The following is a 25,371-nucleotide window of genomic DNA, read 5'->3' as shown; positions in this document are numbered from 1 at the left end:
TCCAACCAGAAGAGGAAAAACAAGGAAGAGAGAAAAAGCCACTCTGTGGTCTGTGCTCTTGGACTTTGATCTCTGGATGCTACCTGTGGACCATGGACTATAACACACGATACAGAGCTCAGAGAACCACGGTGAGATGTCACTTTGTTGGCTTCGAGAATTTATGAAGCTGTTATTTACTGAGTGAGAATTCGAAATGTATGTTGAAGCCAGCCTTGTGCTCACTGACATCCTCCAAATTCCAAAATAAGGCAACAAAAAGAGCAAAAAGAACCAACAAAAGAAACAGCAATAATAATAATAATAATAATAATAATAATAATAATAATAATAATAATACAGCAGCCACAATCAAAAGGCTAGAGCAAAAGCATCAGTTTCCAAAGACTTCTTAAAAGCCTGTGATGATGGAACATGGAGCACTGCAGATGGCAACTCATTCCAGAGATGTGGGGCCACTGCAGAGATGGCTCTCTCACATGTGGTCACCCAACTAAGTCCTCTTCCAGGTGGGCAAAGGAGAAGGCCTCTCTTGTTGATCATAACATGTGAGCAGCATTGGCGTGCAGACAGGGGGTTCAGGGGGTTCAGCTGAACCCCCTAATATGCTGCTGCCGCCGTGTTTGCCCTGTCCCTGCCGAGCAACTTGAAGGTGGGCGTGATTTCGCGCCAAAACCAGTCCAGCCCGGTGTTCAGAGGCAGCAGCGTGAGCATACATTGGCGGCGGCATCACAACAAGGCCAGCAGCAGCAACAAGAACAACTGGCATTGTTGTGAAGGTGTGCAGCCCCCTTGCATCAGCTTTGCCTTGGCCCAGCTTACTCCCTCCCTCCTTCCCCCCCTGCTCCCTCCCTCCTGGGCATATAGTTATGGCAGCAGCAGCGGCGGCAGCTTTGCCTTGCCCCACTTGCTCCTTCCCTCCCAAGCTTCGCCTTGCGCGGGCTTGCTTGCTTGCTTGCTCACTCGCTTCTTCCTAGCTGGGCCTACAACTTTGCCTTGCCTCAGCTTGCTCCCTCCCTCCTTCCCTTCCTCCCGGGCCTACAATTGTGGCGGCAGCAGCGGTGGCTTTGCCTCCTTCTCTCCCGGGCTTACAGTTGCAGCGGCGGCAACAGCTTGGCCTTGCCCAGGTTGCTTGCTCGCTCACTCCTTCCTGGCTGGGCCTACATCTTTGCTCCTTCCCGGCTGGACTTACCATGCAGCCCAACGTGCCTGGGCTTGTTTGTTCCCTCCCGCCCTGGCTGTTGGGAAGTCAAGGACATGCTGATGAGAATGAGATCCTGTGTCTTCCAGGTAGCAGGTGAGTGTATGTGTTTTGAGGGAGAGTTTGTAAGCTGAAGTCTTTCCTTTTCACCCCGTACAGTGTTCTTTAGTGGAGGGAAACAAGGATAGAAGAGGGGTGATATAGAATTTCTTGTTCCCCTCTTTTTATAAATTGGAGTGGGAAAATCCACGTAGCCTAGGCTTTACTTCCTGTAAACCGCCCAGAGAGCTTCGGCTATTGGGCGGTATAAAAATGTAGTAAATAAATAAATACATACATACATACATACATACATACATACTTTTTATTTATCTAATGCCTGAAGGAAAGTTATTTCTTCTGTCACAGTGTGTCTTGCTTCCCCTTCCTCTCTCACTCACTGCCTGGCTGGTTGCTGTGCCTTTGCATTCTAGTAGTTGAAAATAGGTTCTTTCCTCTATGCTGCAACTAGTCACAAAAAGCTCAAGGAACAAGCAGTATGCAAAGAACTACTTATTTGAATCCAGAGGAGCTTTAAATGTCCCATGGTTCATGGCAAATTGTTATGAAACCAACAAGGTTTATTATGGGCAAATTAAATTAACACCAGGCCCATGCCAAAGCGCTGGCCCCTGATCTTGAGACTGTTGGAAGGCCAAAATATTTTATGGCTAATTTAATAGGATTTTACTTTGAATATTTGGTCTTTTAGTATTATGGTGGTATATGGAGAAGAATTATTGAGAGACTGCCCCTTTCTGCTTACAGGATAGCAGTTAAATTGATTCTTCTGTCTGATTTTCTTTTTGCTCTAATAGTGATAAAGTATTAACAATGATGCCTATAACAGGAAAGATTTGAAAAGTTTTAACATCAGTTTGGCACATGGATGAAATATTTTAAAGGAGAAGCATCGAACAAGTGGTGCAATAGTTCTGTATGTATGTTGGAGGTTGTGTGGGATTTTAGATTAGTTATGGTGTGACTAGTGTTAATGTGAGATGAATGGAGAATTTGTAGGAAATACTGGGCACTGGACATGGAGAAAGTTCACAAATGAACATGATAAACCGCAAAGCATGATAAATTAGGGTGACCATATGAAAAGGAGGACAGGGCTCCTGTATCTTTAACAGTTGCATAGAAAAGGGAATTTCAGCAGGTGTCATTTGTATATATGGTAGGGTGACCATACGAAAAGGAGGACAGGGCTCCTGTATCTTTAACAGTTGCATAGAAAAAGGAATTTCTGCAGGGGTCCTTTGTATATATGGAGAACCTGGTGAAAGTCCCTCTTCATCACAACAGTTAAAGGTGCAGGAGCGATACCAGAGTGACCAGATTTAAAAGAGGGCAGGGCCCCTGCAGCTTTAACTGTTGTGATGAAGAGGGAATTTCACCAGGTTCTCCATATATACAAATGACACCTGCAGAAATTCCCTTTTCAATACAACTGTTAAAGATACAGAAGCCCTGTCCTCCTTTTCATATGGTCAGCCTACTTTAACCCTTAAATGGCCAAACAGTGAGAGCCTTCCTTAGCTCTTTCACTATGCAGTTCATCTCCTTTAAGGGTTAAACTGAAAAGCCAACATTTTCTCATTGGAGTGCCTGCCCCTGAGTCAGCGCCCCAGGAAGTTCCTGCACACAGGAGGAAGCCGGCGTCTGCAAATCTCGCCGGGCAGGAAGGAACCCGTAAGTCTACGGGATGGGAGCAGCAACAGGCAGCAGACAATACATGGGGGGGGGGGGGGGACTCAGAGTGCGCCGGCCATAGAGGAGCTCGGGCCAGAGTGGCGGAGCCTCGCTTGTCCTCTCTCCCTCAAGTTGCTCCCTCAAGTAGGCTGACCATATTTTGGAAACCAAAAAGGAGGACAATATGGCCGCCCTCAAGGAGGTGTGCCCACCCCAACATGCCCAGCCCCCAAGGCAGGTCCATCTTGACATGTCTGGTCTCTAAGGGGGTGCGGCCTTGGTCACATGTCTAATTCTACACGGGACAATTAAGGTAAACCTGTTCTACGTAATATGTTAATATTAAAATCACTGAAATAAAGAACAAGTGAGACATTCAATGTATCAGAAATTAAAAATGACAAAATATTGGTTTACACTAAATATAGGATTGAATCTTTAATTTCTTTAGCCTGAGCAGATGTTATGCTAACCACTAGGCCTGGCCAGTGGCTTTTATAATTGTTTTGTTTTATTCCTTGGGCCAGTTGTCAGAAGGCTAGGGTGGTTTCTCCCTGCCAGCTTTTGTTTAACTGTATACATTAAATGGACACATTTTTGGTGGTGAAGTCCACTGCCCAAATCACCCAAAAGCCATTTTATTTGGGCCCAAGATCTCCCCCCCCAACCCCCCCCCCCCAGCAACACTGGGCGCTGCCCCTGGATTGGGCTTACTTTGAGCTCCATCACCCAGGCCGCCAACTTTAGTTTTCAAAACATTTTGCACCTCAGGTTGAGTACAGGTGCAGGAGCCCATCTTTAGGAAGGGGATCAAGTTGTTGCTGGGTTTTCGTTTTGTTTTTAAGTGGGATTAAGGTCATTCATGGGAAGAAACTTTTATTTGTAAAAATGGATCTAAGGCCAGAGTATTTTTGAGCAGGTGCCAACAACAGCTGTCCCCAACCTGGTGCTCTCTGGATGTTTTGAACTTCAACTCCTATCAGCTCCAAAGGTGAAGAATGCTGGGAGTTGAAATCCAACATATATGGAGGTCACCAGGCTGCAGAAGACTGGAAGACACAAACAGTACACCTTTGGATTGCCACTATAAGAACATATCCTATGCTAGTGACTGGGTAATAAACACACTGTCCACTATTTATCTAGGGTGACCATATGAAAAGGAGGACAGGGCTCATGTACCTTTAACAGTTGTATTGAAAAGGGAATTTCAGCAGTTGTCATTTGTATATATGGAGAACCTGGGGAAATTTCCTCTTCATCACAATGCTTAAAGCTGCAGGGGCCCTGCCCTCTTTTAAATCTGGTCACTCTGGTATAGCTCCTGCACCTTTAACTGTTGTGATGAAGAGGGACTTTCACCAGGTTCTCCATATATACAAAGGACCCCTGCGGAAATTCCTTTTTCTATGCAACTGTTAACGATACAGGAGCCCTGGCCTCCTTTTTGTATGGTCACCCTAGTTAAAGTTTAACTCTTAAATGGCCAAACAGTGCTTTCTCAGCTCTTGTGAGTTTTGTTCCAGGTTGTAAAATGCTGTTCTGTGTTTAGAGGCTATTCTTGCCAGGGGATTCAAAGGGACCCAGGAGATTCAGCCCAGGAAACTGGAATTTTGGACAGGCATGGAGAAAGCAAACTAATCTACCGTGCCGTCCTATGCAGGTCTACTCAAAAGGCGAGACCTATTGACAGTACATAGCAGCCTCCTCTGATTAAATTTAAAGATGATGAAAATTGACTGTATCTTTATATATGGCTGGTTATCACTACAGCAAAAAAATAGTATTCAGAGTCTCCATTTTAAAATGTATTTTTAAAGTACAGATTACTTGTTAATTAAAAAAATACAGTTTACTTCAGTTTTCGTTTATTTCGTTTGTTTGATGAATGAAAAAAAGGTCCTTTATTACTGTATATTCAATCAATGTTTACCTTAAAAAAAAATCCCTGGCCGAACCCCCTAATGAAATGTACTGCGCACGCCTATGGTGAGCAGGTTGATAAGAATGAAGGCAGTGTTTTAAGTAATCTCATAAGCATGACATGGGCACCAGCCCTAGAGACAACATGAACTATGAAGCAAGTTAATTCACTAAAGAAAGATTACGTACGGAACGGAATAGTGATATTTATTTTTGGCTTTTCAAAAGTGCTTGATGATAGTTTGGAAGGACTGAAAGAAACTAGGAGGCAGGAGTACAAAGACAGAGTCTTGTTGCAGCTAATAATATTAAGAGGTCCTAAATGTAAAACCTCTAAGGAAGCAGTTATACATTTAATCCCATAATAGTCAGGTTAGTGCCATCAGCCACAGGGCCATCTCCCCTGCAAGGAAGGCACCCAGGCTGCTCCTTGGCTGGTTGGACGGTTTCACTTGGTGAAGCTCCCTCAGAGCCCATGCATTCAGCAGTCTGCAGGGCAACCCATCTTCTTGGAAGAGGGGGACAGGACTTGGGTGGCCACAAAACAGACCTGGCTTAGGAGGCTGACCAAATATGGGGCACCCTTGTGAAATCATAGGCCATACGCCAAAAACCCCAGTACTGAGAGGACCAATGCCCATGGCTGAGCAAGGTTGCTAAGGAACCATGGCATGTCTTCCATTGTGACACGTCTCCCAGCTGGGAGGCCTTTAGGAGGCCTCTGGGGGAAACAGTCTTTGTGGGTTGTGAGGAGAGAGAGAGAGAGACAGAGTTAGCGAGTTAGAGAGAGTTGGAGAAAGTTATCGATCAGTGGAGAGTTTTGTTGTTATTTTCATTATTTATTTATTTTTATTTATTTAAATTATATTTATTCATATTTCTTTATTTATATTATTATATTTATATTACTTATATATTTATTATTTATTTTATTTATATTATTAGAGTTAGTTAGAGTTAGTTTATTTATATTTATTTATTTATATTTATTTACTTATATTTATTTATTTATATTATTATATTTAATATTATATTTATTCATATTTATTTATTCATTCATATTTATTTATTATTTATTTATTTATATTATTAGAGTTAGTTAGTGGGAGGGACAGTGAGGGCGTCTAAAGAAAATTGAATGCTTAAAGATGTGAGTAACATTTTTTATATGTTTTATATTCTGCTTCTCACACTAAATGTGATGGTTCAGAAACCTAGGGGGACTCTCACTTTTCTTTCATGGCCAGGTTAAGATTATAGAGATAGAGAGATAGATAGATAGATAGATAGATAGATAGATAGATAGATAGATAGATGATTGTGTTTGAGGTAAAGGGGCTTCCCTTGGCTCTGCTTCAGAACTCCTGCAGCTGATGCAGGATGGTGCTGGGATTCTATTTATGAATAACCAGTAGGATGGAATGATTGGAGTGTTGGACTGGGTTCGAGTCCCCACTCAGATATGAAACACACTGGGTGACTTTGGACAGTCACTGACTCAAAACCAATCATGTTAAAGAAATCTTTATTTCCAGGCAGCAATGGATATTGCTTCTTACATGGTCATAGAATCATAGAATAGTAGAGTTGGAAGGGGCCTATAAGGCTATCGAGTCCAACCCCCTGCTCAGTGCAAGAATCCTCCCTAAAGCATCCCTGAGAGATAGCTGTCCAGCTGCCTCTTGAAAGCCTCTAGGGTGGGAGAGGCTACGACCTCCCTAGGTAACTGGTTCCATTGTCATACTGCTCTAACAGTCAGGACGTTTTTCCTGATGACCAGCTGGAATCTGGCTTCCTGTACATTGAGCCCATTAGTCTGTGTCCTGCACTCTGGGATGATTAAGAAGAGATCCTAGCCCTCTTCTGTGTGATAATCTTTCAGGTATTCGAAGAGTGCTCCTAACCCCCCTAAAAAGCCCAGGCAAGGAGCTTGGAAGAGGCAGAAACTAGCTGCAAGGCTCAGGGGGCATGCCCTCAAGGGACCTCTGCCCCCTCCATACTGTAGACTGAAACCAAAAAGCTATTTGAAAAGGTTTTTAAGTAAGATGGTGGCCAGATGTCAGAAACCTCCTTCCCCAAACAAACACAGAGATGTTTGCTCAGGTTTTTGCACACTACTTGCCTGCTGTTTAAGCTTGCAGTCAATTTAAGCCCAAAGTCACCCAGTGCATTTCTTGGCTGAGTGGAGACTCGAACCCAGATCTCCAGAGACCCAGTCCAACACTCTAACCATTACATCACACTGATTTGTCATAACTAGTCAAATTGATTTCAATGGTTATACACTAAGTATGACAGAGTCTGGCTCCAGCGAATAATGAACCTCAAATAAAACTTTTTTAAAAAAAAGTCTTAGAAACCTCATGAAAGAGAGAAAATATAATGGAAAATTCTTTCTGAAGTAGTTATACAAATGCAGCATGAGGGGAAAGATTAGCAAGCTTTCTTTGTTTAAATAAAAAGCACACTCTGCACATGCTCAGAGAAGAACACGCACACACTTTGCCCATTCTTTAACAGATCCTCATCAAGTAAACAATAAACCTCCCTGCCACACACAATTTTTTATGTAAGCACAATCCCCCCCCACTATGAACGTGGAACGAAATTCTCCCCCCTACACACACACACACACACACACGAAAATGGGGGAAAACAGAGCTGCCTCTTTCACAGGAGGCAAAAAGTTTCATGGAAGTGTGTGTTTTGGGGTTGGGGTATTTTCAGAGCAGCACTAAAAATACCACCATAAACAATGCAAGCCCCTTTCGTGGACCTAGAAGCAGAAGCCATGGGGGACGGGGTGCGTGGGTATCTTTCTGATACTGTCTTCCTGTTGTGTCTCTGTTCCTGACAGTGGGGAATTCTCCAACAATTTCTGAGTAGGTGTGACCATTGTCAAGGATTGTAGAACAGCTTCTTTCTCTCCCTTCCCCCCCCCCCGTGTTTTTGTTTGTTTTGTGTTTCCGCCCTGCTACTGCAAGTGGCAACAGCATCACCTGAGTTGGCAGCCTGGCCCCATTTTGCGTCCTCCACAATGCCCCGCCCACCTAGCGTCATTCTGACAGGGGCTTCCGTTTTTCTGCCTCATTCTCAGGGCATGTTATCATTCATTTTGAATGTGTGTCGGTGTTGTCTTTGACTCTGAGGTGGCTGAGGGCACTGCCCGTATTTTCCTTTCTCCCAATATCAGGAGCTGGGAAGCAGCAGTGGGAGGGGGCTGTGGGACCCATGTCCACTGTAGGAATAGACTGCTTGCCTCTGGTCTGGTCCTAGTGCTGCGCGGACCATTTCTCCCATGAAGGTTTCAACCATTCCCGTTCAATTTGATAGAAAGGAAATTGCTTTTGGGGGGAAATTCAAGAAGACATTTCAGTGAGATTCGCATGGATTTGGTTAAGAGTTCTTGTGCTTCCCTTACTTATGAGATGGCCGAGGAGTGTGTGTTTGGGAATGTCATGTTTTTCATTTCACAGTCACCTCTCTGACAGCCTGTAGCCTCCTTGGCTTCCCACACTTTCTGCCCTGGGGAAGGCATCATGAATTGATTCCTCCCACAAGGCATTTTCAGATCAGGAAGTGCAGGCAGCCTGGGGAACTGCAGAGCAATGCTGAGATGTGCAAAAAGAAAAAAGAAAAATACAGGCAGTAAGTCAACACCAACACACATTAAAAATGAACTATAAAATGTCCTGAGAATGAGGCAGAAAACTGGAAGCCACTTGGCTGTGGTGGTAGCAGTGGGCGGCTGAGTCTATCCACCCTTTCAGTGTCCCACAATTCCTCCGAGGAACATGAGCTCGCATAGGATTTGGATTAGGGATTTGAGGCAGGGATAGGAAAAAAGAACTGCAGATATTTGGGACTTCAACTCAAAGCATTCTTGACCATTAGCTGTGCTGGCAGGGGCTTCTGGGAGTTGAAGTTCAAAATACCTGGACTTCTGCCCTCTGTCTGGGCCACTTGTCTTACAATGAAGCTGCATGGGGAATACGGTCTGCAGGAGAGGCCCTTTCGGAGGGTGGCATTAACCACAGAGGCCCATTTGCCGGCCACACGTGGAAATGTTTTCTCCTGCACTGTTCCCGCCTCGAGGAATGGGTTCTCTCAAGAACTCTATTGGCCACTGCTCCCTGGGCCTTGGTAAGGGCAAAAATACCGGCATGCTTCTAAGAATCAACAGCCTGGAAACAGGACAAAAGATGAACAAAAGACACAACACATGAAACAGAATGAGCAGCATTAATTGCAGGACAGGAGCTGGGAAGAATAAATGTTTAGTTATGGGACTAGAAACCTACACCAAGCAGGTCATAACAATTTGATAACGTTTTGAAGACAGTATATGTAGTGTGTCCTGGGCCTGAACAGTTGTCAAAACCATTATAAACTGTTTTAAAGCTGTAGTGTAGATCCTGCTCTGGTTTAGTGTTTTGTGAGTCAAGCTGGGTGGGAGGAAGAACTTCCCCTTGGAGAGGGAGAGCCCTAGATGCAAAACGGCCATCATTCTAAAAGATCAAAAACTCTCTCCCCCAAGATGCTTGTGCCACCAAATACACGTCAGTCATGGAGATTTTCGGTGGCCTCAGCTGACTGCATTGTATGGAGCGAGAAGGAACTGCCTGCCCCATTTCTCACTTTCCCCCTTCTCTCTTTTAGGCTGCGGAAGCTGCGCACTGCCTTCGGGACCGCCAAGGTCCAGCCAGCCAAGGCAGAGGGGAGCAGGTCCGCCAGGGGGTGTGCATCACCTGCAGCACCCCCAAGGCCCTTCTGGTGGCCCTGCTGCTGGAAGTCCAGAGTCCATCCGCTGGGGCTGAAACCTCTGAAGCAGAGGAAGGCCCTGGACCCGAGCTCCCTGCTCCGGAGGCTGGAGGCCCTGGCGGAGGACCAGAAGGCCGCATCAGAGGGTTCAGGTGAGGTGGCGCCCACAGCTCAGGGGAAGGGCTGGTGGAAGGAGGAGGCAGGTCTGGGGTCCAAAGGCCTGAGAGGGAGGGAGCAGCCTGCCTTTGGAAGAGGGAAGGACTCACTCATTCCTCCTGCCATCTGCCCTGACTTCTCCCTCTTTACATCCACAGACCAAATGGATTCGAGCACCTGCCTGCCTCCTGCCTGGACAACGGAGGAACTCGCCAAACGCCTGGAAACTGTGCAACGTTTCGTACGAGACGTTCAGGCTGGAGAAAAGGTACAGCTACCCCCTTCCTCGCCACCCTTAACCCAAAACCCTGGGTTCCCAGATCCCCCTGCACAGGTGCCGCCCACCTTCAGCCTAGGACCAGGCCCACTGCTCTTTGCTCCAGGGGGAACCCAGGAAGGCAGTTCCTGGGTTCTCTGAGAGCTTCTCCTACACATGGCAGCATGGAGGAGCTGATTTTCCCCATGGAAAAGCAGCCCATAGCCTATATAAGGGACGCCCTGACATGAAGGCCCAGAAGTGTCTTTCCATAATTAACAGCCTGATTCTTCCCATTTTCTAGAATTTTGAGAGCCTGGAGAAGGTCACCTTTCTCCAGGCCTTCATCTCCATTTCTACGGCCACCCGGAGGAGCAGGGGCTGGGCGCTGGAGCTCCCCTGCTCCAAACATGACTTGATGGAGGCAATAGCGGTGAGTGAGATGTAGCCCCTGCAATCCAGTGGGAAGGGGGGGTGAGGAGCCCTGAATCTCCAACCTGGGGCTTGAGAGGGCTTTGACTGTCATCTTCTCCCTTTTCCCTGTCGCCCTCTCCCAGGTGGCCATGGAGACCCAGCCCGGGGCAACTCTCCCGTCAGGCATCCTGGCTTGTGCCCTGAAGGCAATCTACCGTCTGAGGTATTACAGTGGCTTACAGAATCTGTCCTGGCTGGGGAATGGTGGGAGGTTTAGGCCTTTTCTCTTCTCCACCTTCCCCATTCTCTTCCGAGGTTGCTCTTGCTTGCAAACTGGAGCCAGGGCAGAGATTTCCAGGTTGGATCACTGGAGGTGGCTGGGAAAGTCCCGTGATCCGCTCTCCTCCTTCCAGAGGAGGAAATCCACATTGCGTGGTGACTAGATACAGCCTTCGGCCCAGCCTGAACAACTGCCCTTCCCTCCCTCACTAGAACTGATTACTTTCCCTTTTCTCCTACCAGCCGAACCGGACCTGCATTTTCCAGGGACCTGGAGTCCAAGATCTTGCGGTTGGCTCTCCACGAGATCTTCAGCAACTCCAGGAGTGGAGCAGCCCCTCAGCATCAGGTAAATCCTGGCCAGATGCATTGGTCTTGGAGCAAAGACCATGTTCTGGGCCTGTGGTGCATGATCCCTTCTCCAACTGCAGTTGCAGAGATCAGCTTTGTGATCTGGGGGGCAGAGGTCTGTGCTTCGGGGAAGGCGGGAAAGGGCTGAGTCCATGGAACCATTTCCCGAAGGAGGGTTCCTTGGAGAAGCGGAGGTACATGGCTTCCTTTGGCCTTAGGGACAGAGGAAGGCAAAGCTTCCAGGCCTGCAGACCCATTGGACACTCATCTCTCTTTCCCCCCATGCCCCTTCTTTGACCTAAATAAAGAGGGGGAGGGGGTGGATGGCCAAAACGTGGTTGGGGCGGAGGGAGGCCGCCTTCTTGCTCCAGGGATCTTTTGCGTGGCCTGAGCTTATTCAAGCCATTTTGCTGCAAGGTGCACTTTCCCTCACCTCTGTTAAAGACAAAGGGACAGTGTTGCTCCATTGACTTTGTTGGGGGGGGGATGAGTAACTCATGGGCACACTGCGGGGTCTCGGTGGGCACCTGTGCATCCATGGGTGCCACATTGCTGACTCCTGCCAGAGCCTAATTTGCTACCTTGGCAGGGGAGATCCTTCAGTGACGACACCCTGGTCTAATGCTCTCTTTCTCTCTTTCCTTTCAGCACCTCTTCAAGCCCTATGGGTACGAGACGGTCGAATTCATGCTGAGGGGTTTGTTCAGTGGAGAGCCAACCATGGGCCATGTGGTCTTTTTATTGGAGGTGAGTGGGGATGCCGGAGAATTTTGGTTTTGCTCACAAGACATGTGAGGACACCCAATCGGGAGCCCCAAGTGGGAGTGGGAAGATCCGGCATGGATTCTGAGCTGCTGCTTCCCTCCACAGCACATCCACTACTGGGTCAGGTCCAGGGATGTTTTGGAGAGGTGGAGGGCCCTCGTCGCAGCAACGAACCTCCTTGGCTTTGCCCTCCACCTCCGTGAATTGCCCGTGAGTATCCCCACTTGCTGGCATGGCAGCAGCCCTGAACTGGGACTGCAGGAGACGCCACAGAAGTGGACCCAATCTGCTCTTGGAGGGAAAGGGAGCTCTTTTCTCCATAAAATGAGCAGGGGTGGGGAGGAGCCCGAATCAGGGCCACTGTCAGGGGGGCAAAGGGTTACAGCCCTTCCCTCCCAATGCCAGGGTCCCATGGGAGTCCCCCTGAGGGCCTGTCGTACATGCAGTTTTCCAGGATGGAGGCCCATTGAGGGATGAGAGAGATCTATCTTGTTTTCTTTCCCTCTAGATGCCTGGACAGCACCCGGTCCTTCTCCGGCTTTTGGGGGAAGTGGAGGAGCTCCTCCTTGATGGCAGGGAGGAGCTCCAGAAACAAGCTAAAGAAGCCCTTCCCCTGTACGAGGAGCTGCTCCGTCTCCAGAGGGGTAAGTTGGCTGGAAAGACTGAAGATGGGAAAGAATGCAGAGGAAGCACAGCCTTCCCTGCCCCAAGAGAATTCAGGAATTTCTGCCCCAGCACCCTGAATCCTTCAGTTTTGGGGTCAGAGATTCCCCAATAAGACCAAACGACCTCTTCCACTAATCCAGCTAGTACGTCAGTACTAAAAACACCCCCAATTAGTGGAGCTTTTAAATGGGACCTCTACAGTGGCCTCTGCCTTCATGTTTTAAAGCTACTCTCACTTTTCTGCTTTTCCATCCAGATGCCGTTATAATTGAGGACCTGGACGAAGATCTCTTTCCAGGTCCTCAATTCTATTATCAGCATTAAGAAATCAGCACTACGGCCAGGCAAGACAGCCAGGAAATTCAAAGGGTCTTCCAGGTAAAGGAAAGTATCTGTAACATCAGCATCACAAAGTGTTGTCCCATCAGCAGCATCTTCAGGTAAACAAATATTGAAAACAACTGCATCCGAAAAACACTCAGTAGCTTCTTTTGTAGACAAGATGACACCTGAAGATCAGGGGGAAATTGATCAAGCTCTCGCAAGAGCAATATATTCGTCTGGAACCCCATTGTCAGTAACTGAAAATACATACTGGCAGGAAGTTTTTAAATGACTAAGACCATCATACCATTTGCCCAGCAGTCATTCTTTGAGCAAGCCTCTTTTAGAGTCAGAATACGAACACGTAATGGAATCTGTGCAAGGAAAAATTGACGAAGCACTGTGTCTTGCACTACTTACAGATGGATGGACAAATGTGAGAGAAGGAGTTATAAATGTTGTGATAACAACACCTCAATCAGTTTTTTACAGAAGCATTGAAACAGGAGAGAACAGACATACTGCAGAGTATATCAGTTGTAAAATATGTGAAGTTATACAGAAAATTGGGAGCGGTAAAGTATTTGCTTTGCTGACTGACAATGCCAGTAATATGAAAGCAGCATGGGAGAACATACTGGATAAATATCCACATATTACTGCAATAGGATGTGCATCTCATGGGCTAAACTTGCTTCTTAATGATATTATGAAACTGGACACCCTTCAAAGGACCTATAGACGAGCAAAAGAAGTTATAAAACATGTAAACACTACTCATATTGTAGCTGCAGTTTTCAAGAAGCAGCAAGTAGAAAAATATGCAAAGAATAAAATAGTGACACTGAAGCTCTGTAGTAAATCTCGATGGGGTAGAGTGGTGATCTCCTTTGAAAGTTTATTAAGAAACAAGGAAGCTCTTCAAGAAACAGTAATAGTTGAGGATCTTAAAGTACCCAGGAGTGTAAGAGACACTGTACTTGATGAGGATGTCTTCTGGGTTCAGCTGCAGAATTCCTTAAAGGTTCTAAAGCCAATTTCTTCAGCAATCACTGCATCTGAATCAGACGGTGGACTTTTGTCAGAAATTCCTTACCAAATGGCCAAGATAAAAACAACTGTTTTTGAGAATCTCAGTGTTTCTCCACTTACAACTATAGAAGAAAGTAAAGTGAAAGATTTTATTAAAAAAGGGGAAGAATTTTGTTGCCATCCAATTCATGCCGCAGCAAATCTGTTGGATCCAAGATTCAAAGGCGGAAATATAAGTGATGATAGCACTGCTACTGCATTTGACTGGATTGCAAAACAAGCATCACACTTAGGACTTGATGTTGGAAAGGTACTTTCAAATGTTACAGAATACAGAACATCTTCAGGGATTTGGTCCAGTGGACTGCAGTCTGGGATTCTGCCAAACATTTCCCTCCTGCAACATGGTGGCAAGGTCTTTGCACAACACAGCCTCTGACTCCTCTTGCTTCTCGCCTTCTTCAGATTCCTCCATCTTCTGCAGTGTGTGAAAGAATCTGGTCTATGTTTGGAAACACTCACACCAAATCAAGAAATAAACTGACATGTGAAAGGGTGGAGAAGCTTGTTTCAATTCGGGCAAACCTTGTTTTTAGAAGTCTGTGATAACTATGATGATGACAAACATAACGAAGCAGAAGCAGAGACTGAAACTGATAGTGACAGCTATAACTCAGAAAATGAGTCTGATTTAATTTCATGCCTATTCATTGAATCTTGGTCCCCCCTTCCCGTCCCCTTAATTATTTTTATGGGAACGGGTGATTGATGTCTGCTTGATACTGTGGAGGACTTGTGGAAACATAATTTTCTTTGTTACTAATGTTGATGGTTTCTTCTGGTTTTTTTTTAAATTGTTTTTGTCCAAAAAGGTTCCTTACAGTTCAGGAGCTTGCAGCTCCATTTGTTACAAATAAAAAGTAAAAAATTTAAGAAGTAAGTTCAGTTTGTAATAATTGTTTGAACACACTGTATTTTTAATATACCAAATGTGATTTTATGCCAAACCAACTGTACATAATTACATTTTATGTTCCTAAAGTAACAAAGTGACTTTCAAACTGTAAAAAGTGCTAATTTTGCATTTTTTTTTCAATCTTTCCAAAAATTTCTATTTCCCCCAAAAACCCACTGGGGTATTTTTTTCTTCATGGCTTCAAAATATCTGGAAATTTTACATCTCTACTCTTCTCAATGGTAGGACCAGGCCTGCACAGCCTGTTCCATGTGTAAGAGGAAGGAAAGACATGTACTTTCTTTCAGAACATGATTGGGTATTGTAAACTTTTAGTTTCTTTTATTACAACATGCATTTCAAAGCACACTAGAGTTTGGGCCCCCTGCTCCCATCTATTTCCCCCTCCTGGCAGGAGAAAACAGGAAGAGCCTCATACTCATAAACATAAGTTGTGGCTAAATCCACCCAGTAAACATGCTGTTTCCAGGGCTGGTGATCATCTGATTCAATTGCTGTTCTTTACTTTAGCTGGTAGGCTACCAGAATCCATTACTGCTCTAAAATGGTTTATAACAGTAGTGACAACTGTTGGGGCCCAGGATACACTCCATATACTTTTCAACGCATTTTCAAAGTGTCACATCCTCCATGGTGTAAATCTGGCCCTGTACTGATAATACCATACTCCGACCTTTTTTTGCTTACTGACTTTGCTAAAGGGATTGGCTCCTCGTTTGCCCTGGGGCTGAGCCTAGGGTGACCCTATGGAAAGGAGGACCAGGCTCCTGTATCTTTAACAGTTGTATAGAAAAGGGAATTTCAGCAGGTGTCATTTGTATGCACGCAACACCTGGTGAAATTCTTTTCAACACAACAGTCAAAGCTGCAGGAGCCCTGCCCTTTTTTTTTTAGATACAAGAGAGGACAGGGCTCCTGCAGATTTAACTGTTGTGATGAAGAAGGAATTTCACCAGGTTCTGCGTGCATACAAATGACACCTGTTGAAATTCCCCTTTCTTTACAACTGTTAAAGACACAGGAGCCCTGTCCTCCTTTTCATAGGGTCACCCTAGCTGAGCTCAACCCAGCCTTAACAGGACAAGAGGAATGAGCCAGAAAGGCTGCATGTTTCCTGTGCCCTTCCTTTCCCAATCCAGTCTGTTTTCTTGGTGTTGAGATTTCGGAAAAGCAGCAGGCACAACCCAGTCAGCAAGAAGCACATTGAAGAACTGATTTCAGCATGACAGTTAAACCTGCTCAAAAAACAGCTCCCATTGAAATCATTGGCACATAAACATGTTTGGATTGTGCCCAGAATATGTGGGTCTTTTGCACAACCCTGCTTCTTGTTCTATGCTTTTCTGTAGCTTCTGGGCAATATAGCAGGCTGCAAGAATTATACTGTGGTGTCCCCTTTCCTTCAAGGCCCTTCTTCTAACTCCACTTTTTCCACATAGCCTTTGGCTTATCTTCTTAATCCTCACTCCCAACTGCAACGAAGATTTAAGCTAAGTCTATACTGCAAATCTCACGGCCATAAGTTCTGGACTAAATTTTTGACTTCTCTGTTTCTTTCCCCATGCCCTGCTTCTTATACTACTTAGTCTGAACTTGAACACTTCAAGTTCCTTTGTGGTATTTTGGTTGGTCCTAATAAAGTAGGGTGACCATATGAAAAGGAGGACAGGGCTCCTGTATCTTTAACAGTTGCATAGAAAAGGGAATTTCAGCAGGTGTCATTTGTATATAAGGAGATCCTGGTGAAATTCCCTCTGTATCACACCAGTTAAAGCTGCAGGAGCTATACTAGAGTGACCAGATTTAAAAGAGGGCAGGGCACCTGCAGCTTTAACTGTTGTGATGAAGAGGAAATTTCCCCAGGTTCCCCATATATACAAATGACACCTGCTAAGATTTCCTTTTCAATACAACTGTTAAAGATACAGGAGCCCTGCCCTCCTTTTCATATGGTCACCCTAAATAAAGATACCACCTAACTGTGGAATTTTTTTTAGAGGGAAGGATGTTTACTCGTGGCTATTTTAGTTTGTTTTTATAAGCTTTAAGTATATCATGGCATTTTTGCCCACATTCTTCCCTCCCTCTGTTACTTCCCCATCCAACCTTGTTCTAATCAGATGAGGGTGCAGAGGTACTCCAAATTCACTTTACATTGCCGAGTTTACACAGAAGCAGACCTACAACATAGTTCTCCCACAACGTTGCTGTCTACTGTCACCTGCATAGGGCCCCCACATTTCAGCCTCTTACCACATACTGACTGGGTCCACCGATCGGCATAGCTCGGTGTGACTTAAGCCACGATGAGCCACAGTACCCACAGCCGCCATCTTGAAAAGTATGACTTCTGAACGCTGTAGTGGTGGGTTGTTCAAGGGTTAAACAACCCTCACGGCCTTGTTCAATCTTTGCACTATCCTTTCTTCTATTTATTGTTTAGTATTATTCTTCCTTTACTGTTTGCTTTTGTTTTAAACAATCTTTGATCACCCACTTGGGCGTATGGCCCTCAGGGCGCCATTTCGAAAATGTGTGCGTTGTGGCAGTAAGTTGCCACCATCTGATGCTAACAGCTTCCCTCAAGATACTACCACAACGGCGGTTGAAAAGAGACTGAGGGGAAGGTGGGAACCGTTGGAATATACCCGGATTATGGTGGGGGAGGGGTTCCCACTTGAAACGCCTCTAGCTATAAAAATTTCCTGAAGATGAGCTGCGCAGGCGCAGAGCCCATGTGTGTGAAGCACAGAGATCACGAAGAAGAACTATTGATTTTATCAGTGGGGTGTCTTTATGTCCTGCAAACCAAGCATCAGCCTGGGGTATAAGAATGTCCAAAGGCTTTTTCAAACGAAAACTGGCCTAGGGAAGCAGGCCTATGATAAAGTTTTACCTTGACAGTTTATGATACTTTTCTAATATTTTCAGTTTAAAGCATTCTACTACTGACAGCATAGACACATAGTTGTTCACTGGGCAGTTTACCACCCCACTGAGAAAATCGCTTGGTGAGGTAAAATGCCCCCACAAACATGCCTGTATTTGTATTTTACAAATTCTACATGAGAAGAGACCTATCTCTGTTGCCCATTCAAGGTGCCATGTGCACTGATGGCACAAGAAAAATAAAAAACAGCTATACACAATATTCAAAACTAGTGGGATCCTGATTCTATAACTTAACTAAAATAAAACTACAAATGACTCATCTCTGGAATTTGTTTTGAAAGGGAATTACTTTTATTTCAGGATTTTCAGAGAAACCATTTCCCCTCCTTTAGTAGGATTCCCTACAACCCTATGGATGCGGCCGAGGAAACCAGGATATTCTCCCAAGACCAGTGAGGTTTCCCCTCTGCCTTATATTTTCTTCCACCATAGGAAAAAGAAGCGGTGCTTCCGTGGTACAAATGTGCAGTTCAAAGTGAGGGCCTTCTTCTTGATGGGATGGGGGGCCGTTAGAAGCCCGTTCCTAATGGCCAGCAACCTGTGCCTCCTATCACTGACTGGCTCTTCCTTCACCAAGTTGGGTTCAGGCATCTCCTCACTCTTAAGATGCTGGGGCAAACGAAAGATTAGAAAAGTCAGCCGAGGCCGAGGCTGGGGGAGACCCAAGTTGATGAATCTGAGCCCAGGGCTCGGCCTGTCTGCCTCGGGACTTTTTTCTTCCTGACTAGCCACCGGCTTTGTCTCCTGGAAAGATACAGACAAAATGCAATGGAGGGGGGAATATTACCTCTGTGTGAATTAATCGGAGAAGAACTTATGCTTAGAATGGGGAGGAGGGAGGGGGTGTCTGGGGTTCCAGATTCCTCAGTTCTCTGGGAGAGGAAAGTGGAGATCAGAGGAAGCGAATGAGGAATTCCTGGAACAGAGAAAGCTGAATCTAGTGGATCAGGAGGGGAAAGGAGGGGACTCACGAGCTACAGTTTTAATAAAAAGATTGGACAAATTCATGGAGCATAAAAGTCGAACTTCATAACCAGGATCACTGAACGAAACTGCCATATTCAGTGGCAGTATACCTCGGGGTCTAATGTTGGAGAGGGGACAGACAGCAAGGGAGGTTTTAGCATTCAGCCCCTGAACGTAAGAAGAGCTATGCGGGATCAAATCAAGGGCCCACTAGTTTCTGTTCACACAGTGGGCAACCACATGCCTTTGGAAGCCTACAAGTAAGATAAGAATGCAACAGCATCTTCCATGTGCCCCAGCAAGTGGTGTACACAGGCATTTTGCCTCTGATACTGGAAGTAGGTTTTAGCCATAATGACTAGTAGCTGCTTATAAACTTCCCAGAGGCCTTTGGCTTCCCATTACTGGAAACAGAACACTGGAGTTAATGATCCCGCAAGCCTCCATTTATGTTAACCCATGAGTTCTTAGCTGCCAACCTGGTGCCCTCCAGATATGTTGGACCACAAGTCCCTGGCTGTGGGATAATGGGAGTTGTAGTCCAACCAATCTGGAGGGCACCAGATGAGGGATGGCTGAGTTCGGGAAAGAATGCCTCAGTGGGACAGAGCAGGAGAAATTCAGGATTCACCTAGGGTTCTCTGGGAGGGAAGTGCAGTCTAGGAGAAATTGTATGCACTGGCTGTTCCCCACACCCCAGAGTGTGTGTCCAAGGAACAGATAAGGAATATCTTGTCCAGCCTGTTAGACCTCCCCATTTCAGCTCATATCCCCCTGGTTAGTGCTCCAATTAAGGTTCTGATTTTGGAGGGGAGTTGTTGCCTCCTTAAAGAGATACGTAGGGACAAACTAGACATGGTGCAAAATGTGTCTTTGAATCCCATGATTAGGGTTCTAGTCTCCTTACCCTTTCTTAAAACAGTCGCCACAGAGAGCCCTAATTCAGCTCTGTGCCGTCACATGGGGGGGGGGGGTTCTCGTTAAAAACTGCCCCCCTCCCCAAAGCTGCTAATTGCAAGGCATAGTGATGGGCTGGGAGAGCTAATAGCAGCTTATGGGGGGCAATTTTCAGGGGAAAAGGTTCACATCAGGGCTTCCTGTGGCCTCTCTTAGTGATAAATAAATAAACCAACAAGGAGAATCCTAAGCAGGGGGTTCAAATATATGTTTAGCATCACATGTTGTTTGGCCTTGACATCCCAGCAGTATTTCTTATAACATCTGGACAGGCATTTTGGGGAACAATTTTCCCTGCAGGCTCGCTGCTCAAAGCAGCAGAGCAGGATAGGATGGCTCATGCACCAACAGATCAGCTCACCAGGTTGCCGCTTGGAGCAGAACAAAGTCTAGAACAGGGTTGGAGATGTGTCACCCTCCAGATGTTATGCTGGCCAAGGGCTGATGGGAGTTGCAGTCTAAGAACATCTGGAGGGCCAGGTGTTCCGCATCCCTGTTTTAGAATCTAACATATAATCTATCTATCTCTCTCTCCTCTCTCTCAAATACACACACACAGAAATTGGGTAAGCAACACAGCCGAAATCTGGCTGGCAACAGATGAACAGGTCCATCCTCCACCTGCATTCACACTGACCTTCTCCTCATCTGGGTGGACTTCTCCCTGTTCGATAGAGGTCACAGTTTTATCTGAAAACACCATATCGCCTGTACGGTTATCGGTCACCTGCAGACATGGACAGAACATGAGGATGAGGGGGAACTGTGGAACAAGGGAATGAGCATTCGGAGTCTTAGGTCCCTCAGCTGCTGGCGAAACTTCTTCTTGTAGCCAAAACTCCACAAACCTATGGTAACAGTTGTCTTGGCTTCCCATGGGAGTTCCCCAGATGGTGTGGGAAGCGCCCACACCAGCACTGTAACCCCCAGGCCTAGGATCTGGTGGTGCTGAGATAGGGACTGCCTTAACCCAGGGAACCAATATGGAAAGTAAATTAAAACAGCTTAGACATTCTACTATATTAAAAGGTATAAATAAATAAACAAACCCCACAGCATTGTTAAAACCCAACCTAGGAGAAGGGACTGGCAGGGTGAAGATTTGAATCATGCCTGGTCTACACCATGGCTAGTTCTGTATTTGAGAGGAATTCCTCAACAGAGGGCCTCTGGCAGGCCCTCCCTTCCATCTTATGTGGGTGAGTCCTGGTGGATTTATTTGGCAGCAGACATGACTCGGGTCTCCATTTTAATTTCCCAGAATTCCCCCGATGTAGCATTGCAAGGAATTAAAATGGCTCCCTAGCCCTGATGGGAGAAAGGGCTGGCCAATCCAGTGGAATAATACAGGAGTTGTAGGCTCCATACGGTGTACACCAATCAATGAGCCGAGCTGAATGTGGTTATCCATGGCTTCAAATGCTTAAAGAACGAGGATGCCCCATTTCCCCCCAGTAGCTCACTCACTTTGCTGATTTCACGGTGGCTGTACACAGTGGCATTCCCCACTTTCCGTCGTTGCTTCTCCTCGTTGTGGTAGTTGGAGGGCAGATGGTTGATGTCCACCGAGGGCTCCAGCGCTTCCTACATAGGACAAAGATAGATCCTTCCTTATGATGCAGAGGCACATAGGAAGCTGCCTTATACTGAGTGAGACAGTCCATCTAGCCCAGTATTGTCAACACGGATTGGCAGCGGCTCTCCAGGGTTTGAGGCAGGATTCTTTCCTAGCCCTACATGGAGATGTCAGAAATCGAACCTGGGACCTTCTGCATGGAAAGAAGTGCTCTACCACTGAGCTGTGGCCCTCTCAAGAAAGCAGATGAAAGGAAAGATTTTGTTTCTCCCTCTCCTATAAAGCACAGAAGTCAGGGTCATCCAATTGAGAGCCAGTGTGGTATAGTGGTTAGAGTGTTCAACTGGGACTCAAGAGACCTGGGTTCTAATCCTCACTTAGCCATGACACTCACTGGGTGACTTTGGACCAGTCACTAAAGGCTCATCTACACCAAGCATGATATTCCACTATGAAAGTGGTTTATAAAAGGCAGGAGCCACACCACTGCTTTATAGTGGTATTGAAATGCTCTGCAGGATCTACACTACTGCTTTATAGTGGTAATGAAGTGCACTGACAACTGTTGGGGCCCATGACACATCTACACCAGCAGGCTATAACACTATGAAGGTGGTATGAAAGCAGTAAAAGGTATGTGAAATAGGTCCCAACAGTTGTCAGAATACTTCAATATCACTGTAAAGCAGTAGTGTGGCTCCTGCCTTTTATATACCGCTTTCATACCACTTTCATAGTGGAATATCTGTTTGGTGTAGATGAACCCTATCTCTCAGGCTAACCTACCCCATAGGGTTGTTGTGAGGATAAAGTAGAGAGGAGGAGGATCATGAATACCACTTTGGGCTCCTTGGAGGAAAGACAGGTATCAACCTAACAAATAAATAAATTATAATAAATAAATTATGGTCCAGAAGTCAGTTGCAGACCAAGAACGTTTCTAAACTAGTGATATGTGGCACGTTCATGATTGGCCACTCATGGAAGTTTGTAGGTTCTTTAGATGACGTTGTCAACCTCCTGCACATCTCCTGTGCCTTCCCCTGGTTATCCCATTCTAAAAAAAACTCTGGGCTATCCCAATTCTTCTGAAATATCACAGAATTTCCTAACATGTACAGCCAAAGTTGTACTACAAGGTATCCACTAGAGGGCACTGCCTCATTCAAGGCTATGAGGACCAAAAGGTGGGAAAGTTTTCAATTACAAACCAGGTGGCCAGCAATTCAAATCACATGGTCACCCTATCCATTCATATAATGGAGCCCATCACAATCGCGCAAAGGAGCACTCCAGTAACGCAGCACAATTTCCCCCTAATGTAGAGATGCTCCAAGGGTGAAAGTCCAAGGTTTAACCCCTGGTCTCTCCAGATAGGGCTGGGAAAGGCCCCTGTCTGAAACCCTGGACAGCCATTGCCATTGGCCATGCTGGCTGGGGATGAAGGGTATTGTAGTCTAACACATCTGGAGGGCCCCAGGAGACAGCTGGTGCAGACAATAGTGGGGCAGGTGGACTTGACTGAATAAGAGACATAAGAACATAAGAAGTGTCCTGATGCTGGATCAGACCGAGGGTCCATGTAGTGCAGCACTTGTTCGGACAGTTGGCCAACCAGCTGTCGACCAGGGACCAACAAAGCAGGACATGGTGCAACAGCACCCCCTTCCACCCACCCATGTTCTCCAGCTACTGGTGCACACAGGCCTACTGCCTCGGATATTGTGTTCCCAAGTGGATGGGCAACAGATTCAGGGCAGATAAAAGGCTACTTCACACGTAATTAACAGATGGGTCTCTCCAGGCCAAGCTTCACTATAAATGGGAGAAACAAGGCAGGCAAGCAGATTTAGAGCCAGTGTAATGTTTTTAGCAGCACAAAGGCTAAAACAAATTGCAAGTTAAAATTTGCAAGGACCAAATGCCGCCACCCCAAAATACTCCTGAGAACGGATTTGCCAGGTGGATGCTTCCACAATGTGCAGATTTCTCAACTCAAATTTCATTATGCAAATTGAGGAGGGAGGAGTCCCCCAAGATTTAGAACCATGTGTCTCCGAAACCAGCTTTTAGGCCCGAAACCAGGACTCCACAAGATGAGTGATTTCTTTGCAAACCTCCAAGAAATATATTTTTTAGAGTCACAAAAGTTGGGAAGTGGTTCCATTCAGAATTCCCATAATAAAAACCACTGCTCAAATGTTCTCTTGCATGTGTTCACTCCCAGGGTGGGTGGGGACTATAAAAACGGTGTATGGACCAAAACAAAGAATGATGTGATGTACAATGGAAAAGGGAACTGGGAGGGGGGATAACTAGCGGAAAAAAGATGTTGATTTGGGAGGCGTGAGGAGAAGTCATATATGGGCTGGAACGTGAAGGACAGGCTGGTCTTCTCTACGACTGCCAGATATATCGCTTATCGCAAGCATCCTCCCGTCCTTTGAAAAGATCCTGCCTTATTGCAGAACATCACAGCTTCTGAGAACGTAACTGATGTCCTGACAGTGTTTGAGCATCCCTTCTAACTGGGGGCGGAGAGGGGGCCTTACACCCTCCCCCACTCCATCATTCCTTACCTGACTTTGCTCGAAGATGTTGTTAAACTCCTGGAAGAGTCTCTCCACGCTGGGGGGAAGAAAGGCAGCAGATGCAGGGCCCCCCTGCTCCAGAGCAGTCAGGCACCATAATCCCCATACCAGCGGCAGGAGCAGCATCCCTGCCGGGTTCTGTGGTTGTGTGAGCCAGGCCTGCACAAAAGACAGAAGCAGAAGGAAAGATCTGAGGGGTGGGGGTGTATTTCCACAAGCACCGCCCCTGCTGGCTATTCCAGAGACCACGTTACGCCAGTCCTTTTACAACTTCATTGGCTGCCAGTCCAGGTCTGGGCCCGATTCAAAGTGCTGGTACTAACATTCAAAGCCCTAAACAGTTTGGGGCCAGGCTATTTGAAGGAACGCCTCCTCCCATATGTACCTGTCCAGACCTTAAGATCACCCACAGGGGTCCTTCTCCGTGAGCCCCTGCCAAAGGAAGTGAGGCAGGTGGCTACTAGGAGGAGGGCCTTCTCCGCTGTGGCACCCCAGCTGTGGAACGAGCTCCCCAGAGAGGTTCGCTTGGCACCTACATTATTTTCTTTCCGTCACCAGCTGAAGACCTTTTTATTCACTCAGTATTTTAACACCTAATTTAACTTAAATTTAAACTTTGTTGTTTTAATCTCATATTTTAACTTATATTAATTTTTGCTATGTGGTTTTATCCTGGTTGTGCTTTTCATATTGTATTTTGTATTTGTGTTTTAAATTTGTTGGTTGTTTTTATGCTCTTCATGGTTTTAATTTTTGTGAACCGCCCAGAGAGCTTCGGCTATTGGGTGGTTTAAAAATGTAATAAATAAAATAAAATAAGTAAATAAATGTCTTGCAAGCAGAGCCCCCTTGGCTCCTTTCACCACTTTGAAGGTAATGTTTACACAAATTAAGAGGCAACTACAAGGGGCTGCAACCCGACTCCTGCCTTGTGGACTTTGCTTTCCTTGATTCATTTTATACTTGCCATTTCTTTCCAGAAATAAGAGCCGTATGTCCGCTGCCCTGCAATCAAAAGTGAGTAATGATTTTATATGGGTGCCTATATAAAATCTGGAGGAAGGTATGTAGAGTGGCCATATGGAAAGAGTCAGAGTCAGTTTATTGTGTTACAAGCAGTTAGCCATTATACACAACCATATGGAAAGGAGGACAGGGCTCCTGTATCTTTAGCAGTTGTATTGAAAAGGGAATTTCATTTGTATGCATGCAGCACCTGGTGACTGGGAGTCAAGAGATCTGGGTTCTAGTCCTCACTAGGCCATGGAAACCCACTGGGTGACTCTGGGACAGTCACAGACTCTCAGCCCAACCTACCTCACAGGGTTGTTGTTGTGAGGATAAAATGGAGAGGAGGAGGAGGATTATGTATGCCGCCTTGGGTGCCTTGGAGGAAAAAAGGCAGGATATAAATACAATAATTTATTTATTTATTTATATTTATTTATTTATTACATTTATATACCGCCCCACAGCCGAAGCTCTCTGGGC

General features: G+C 45.9%; 1 protein-coding gene across 1 annotated transcript; it reads right to left on the bottom strand.

Annotated features, from left to right (window-relative positions):
- Nucleotides 1-18,201: 18,201 nt before the first annotated feature.
- LOC134405634 (dickkopf-like protein 1) lies at nt 18,202-24,016 on the bottom strand. Its single transcript, XM_063136876.1, has 4 exons — nt 23,869-24,016; nt 21,181-21,297; nt 20,351-20,440; nt 18,202-18,534 (listed from the first exon to the last, which is right to left on the bottom strand). The coding sequence occupies exons 1-4, from the start codon at nt 24,004-24,006 to the stop codon at nt 18,202-18,204; spliced, it is 678 nt and encodes a 225-aa protein (XP_062992946.1). The 5' UTR covers nt 24,007-24,016.
- Between the last annotated feature and the right edge of the window lie 1,355 nt (nt 24,017-25,371).

The sequence above is a fragment of the Elgaria multicarinata genome, chromosome 11 (genome assembly GCF_023053635.1).
Source record: "Elgaria multicarinata webbii isolate HBS135686 ecotype San Diego chromosome 11, rElgMul1.1.pri, whole genome shotgun sequence".
Lineage (NCBI taxonomy): Eukaryota > Metazoa > Chordata > Lepidosauria > Squamata > Anguidae > Elgaria > Elgaria multicarinata.
Note: the sequence above shows the minus strand (reverse complement) of the source record. Positions and strands in the feature narration are given on the sequence as shown.

Excerpts from the sequence above, each read along its gene's own strand:
- LOC134405634 (XM_063136876.1), bottom strand. The coding sequence starts at position 24,006 with ATGCTGCTCCTGCCGCTGGTATGGGGATTATGGTGCCTGACTGCTCTG. Across the intron at positions 21,298-23,868 it reads ACATCTTCGAGCAAAGTCAG|GAAGCGCTGGAGCCCTCGGT; the intron begins GTAAGGAATGAT and ends TGTCCTATGTAG. Across the intron at positions 18,535-20,350 it reads TCCACCCAGATGAGGAGAAG|GAGACAAAGCCGGTGGCTAG; the intron begins GTCAGTGTGAAT and ends GTATCTTTCCAG.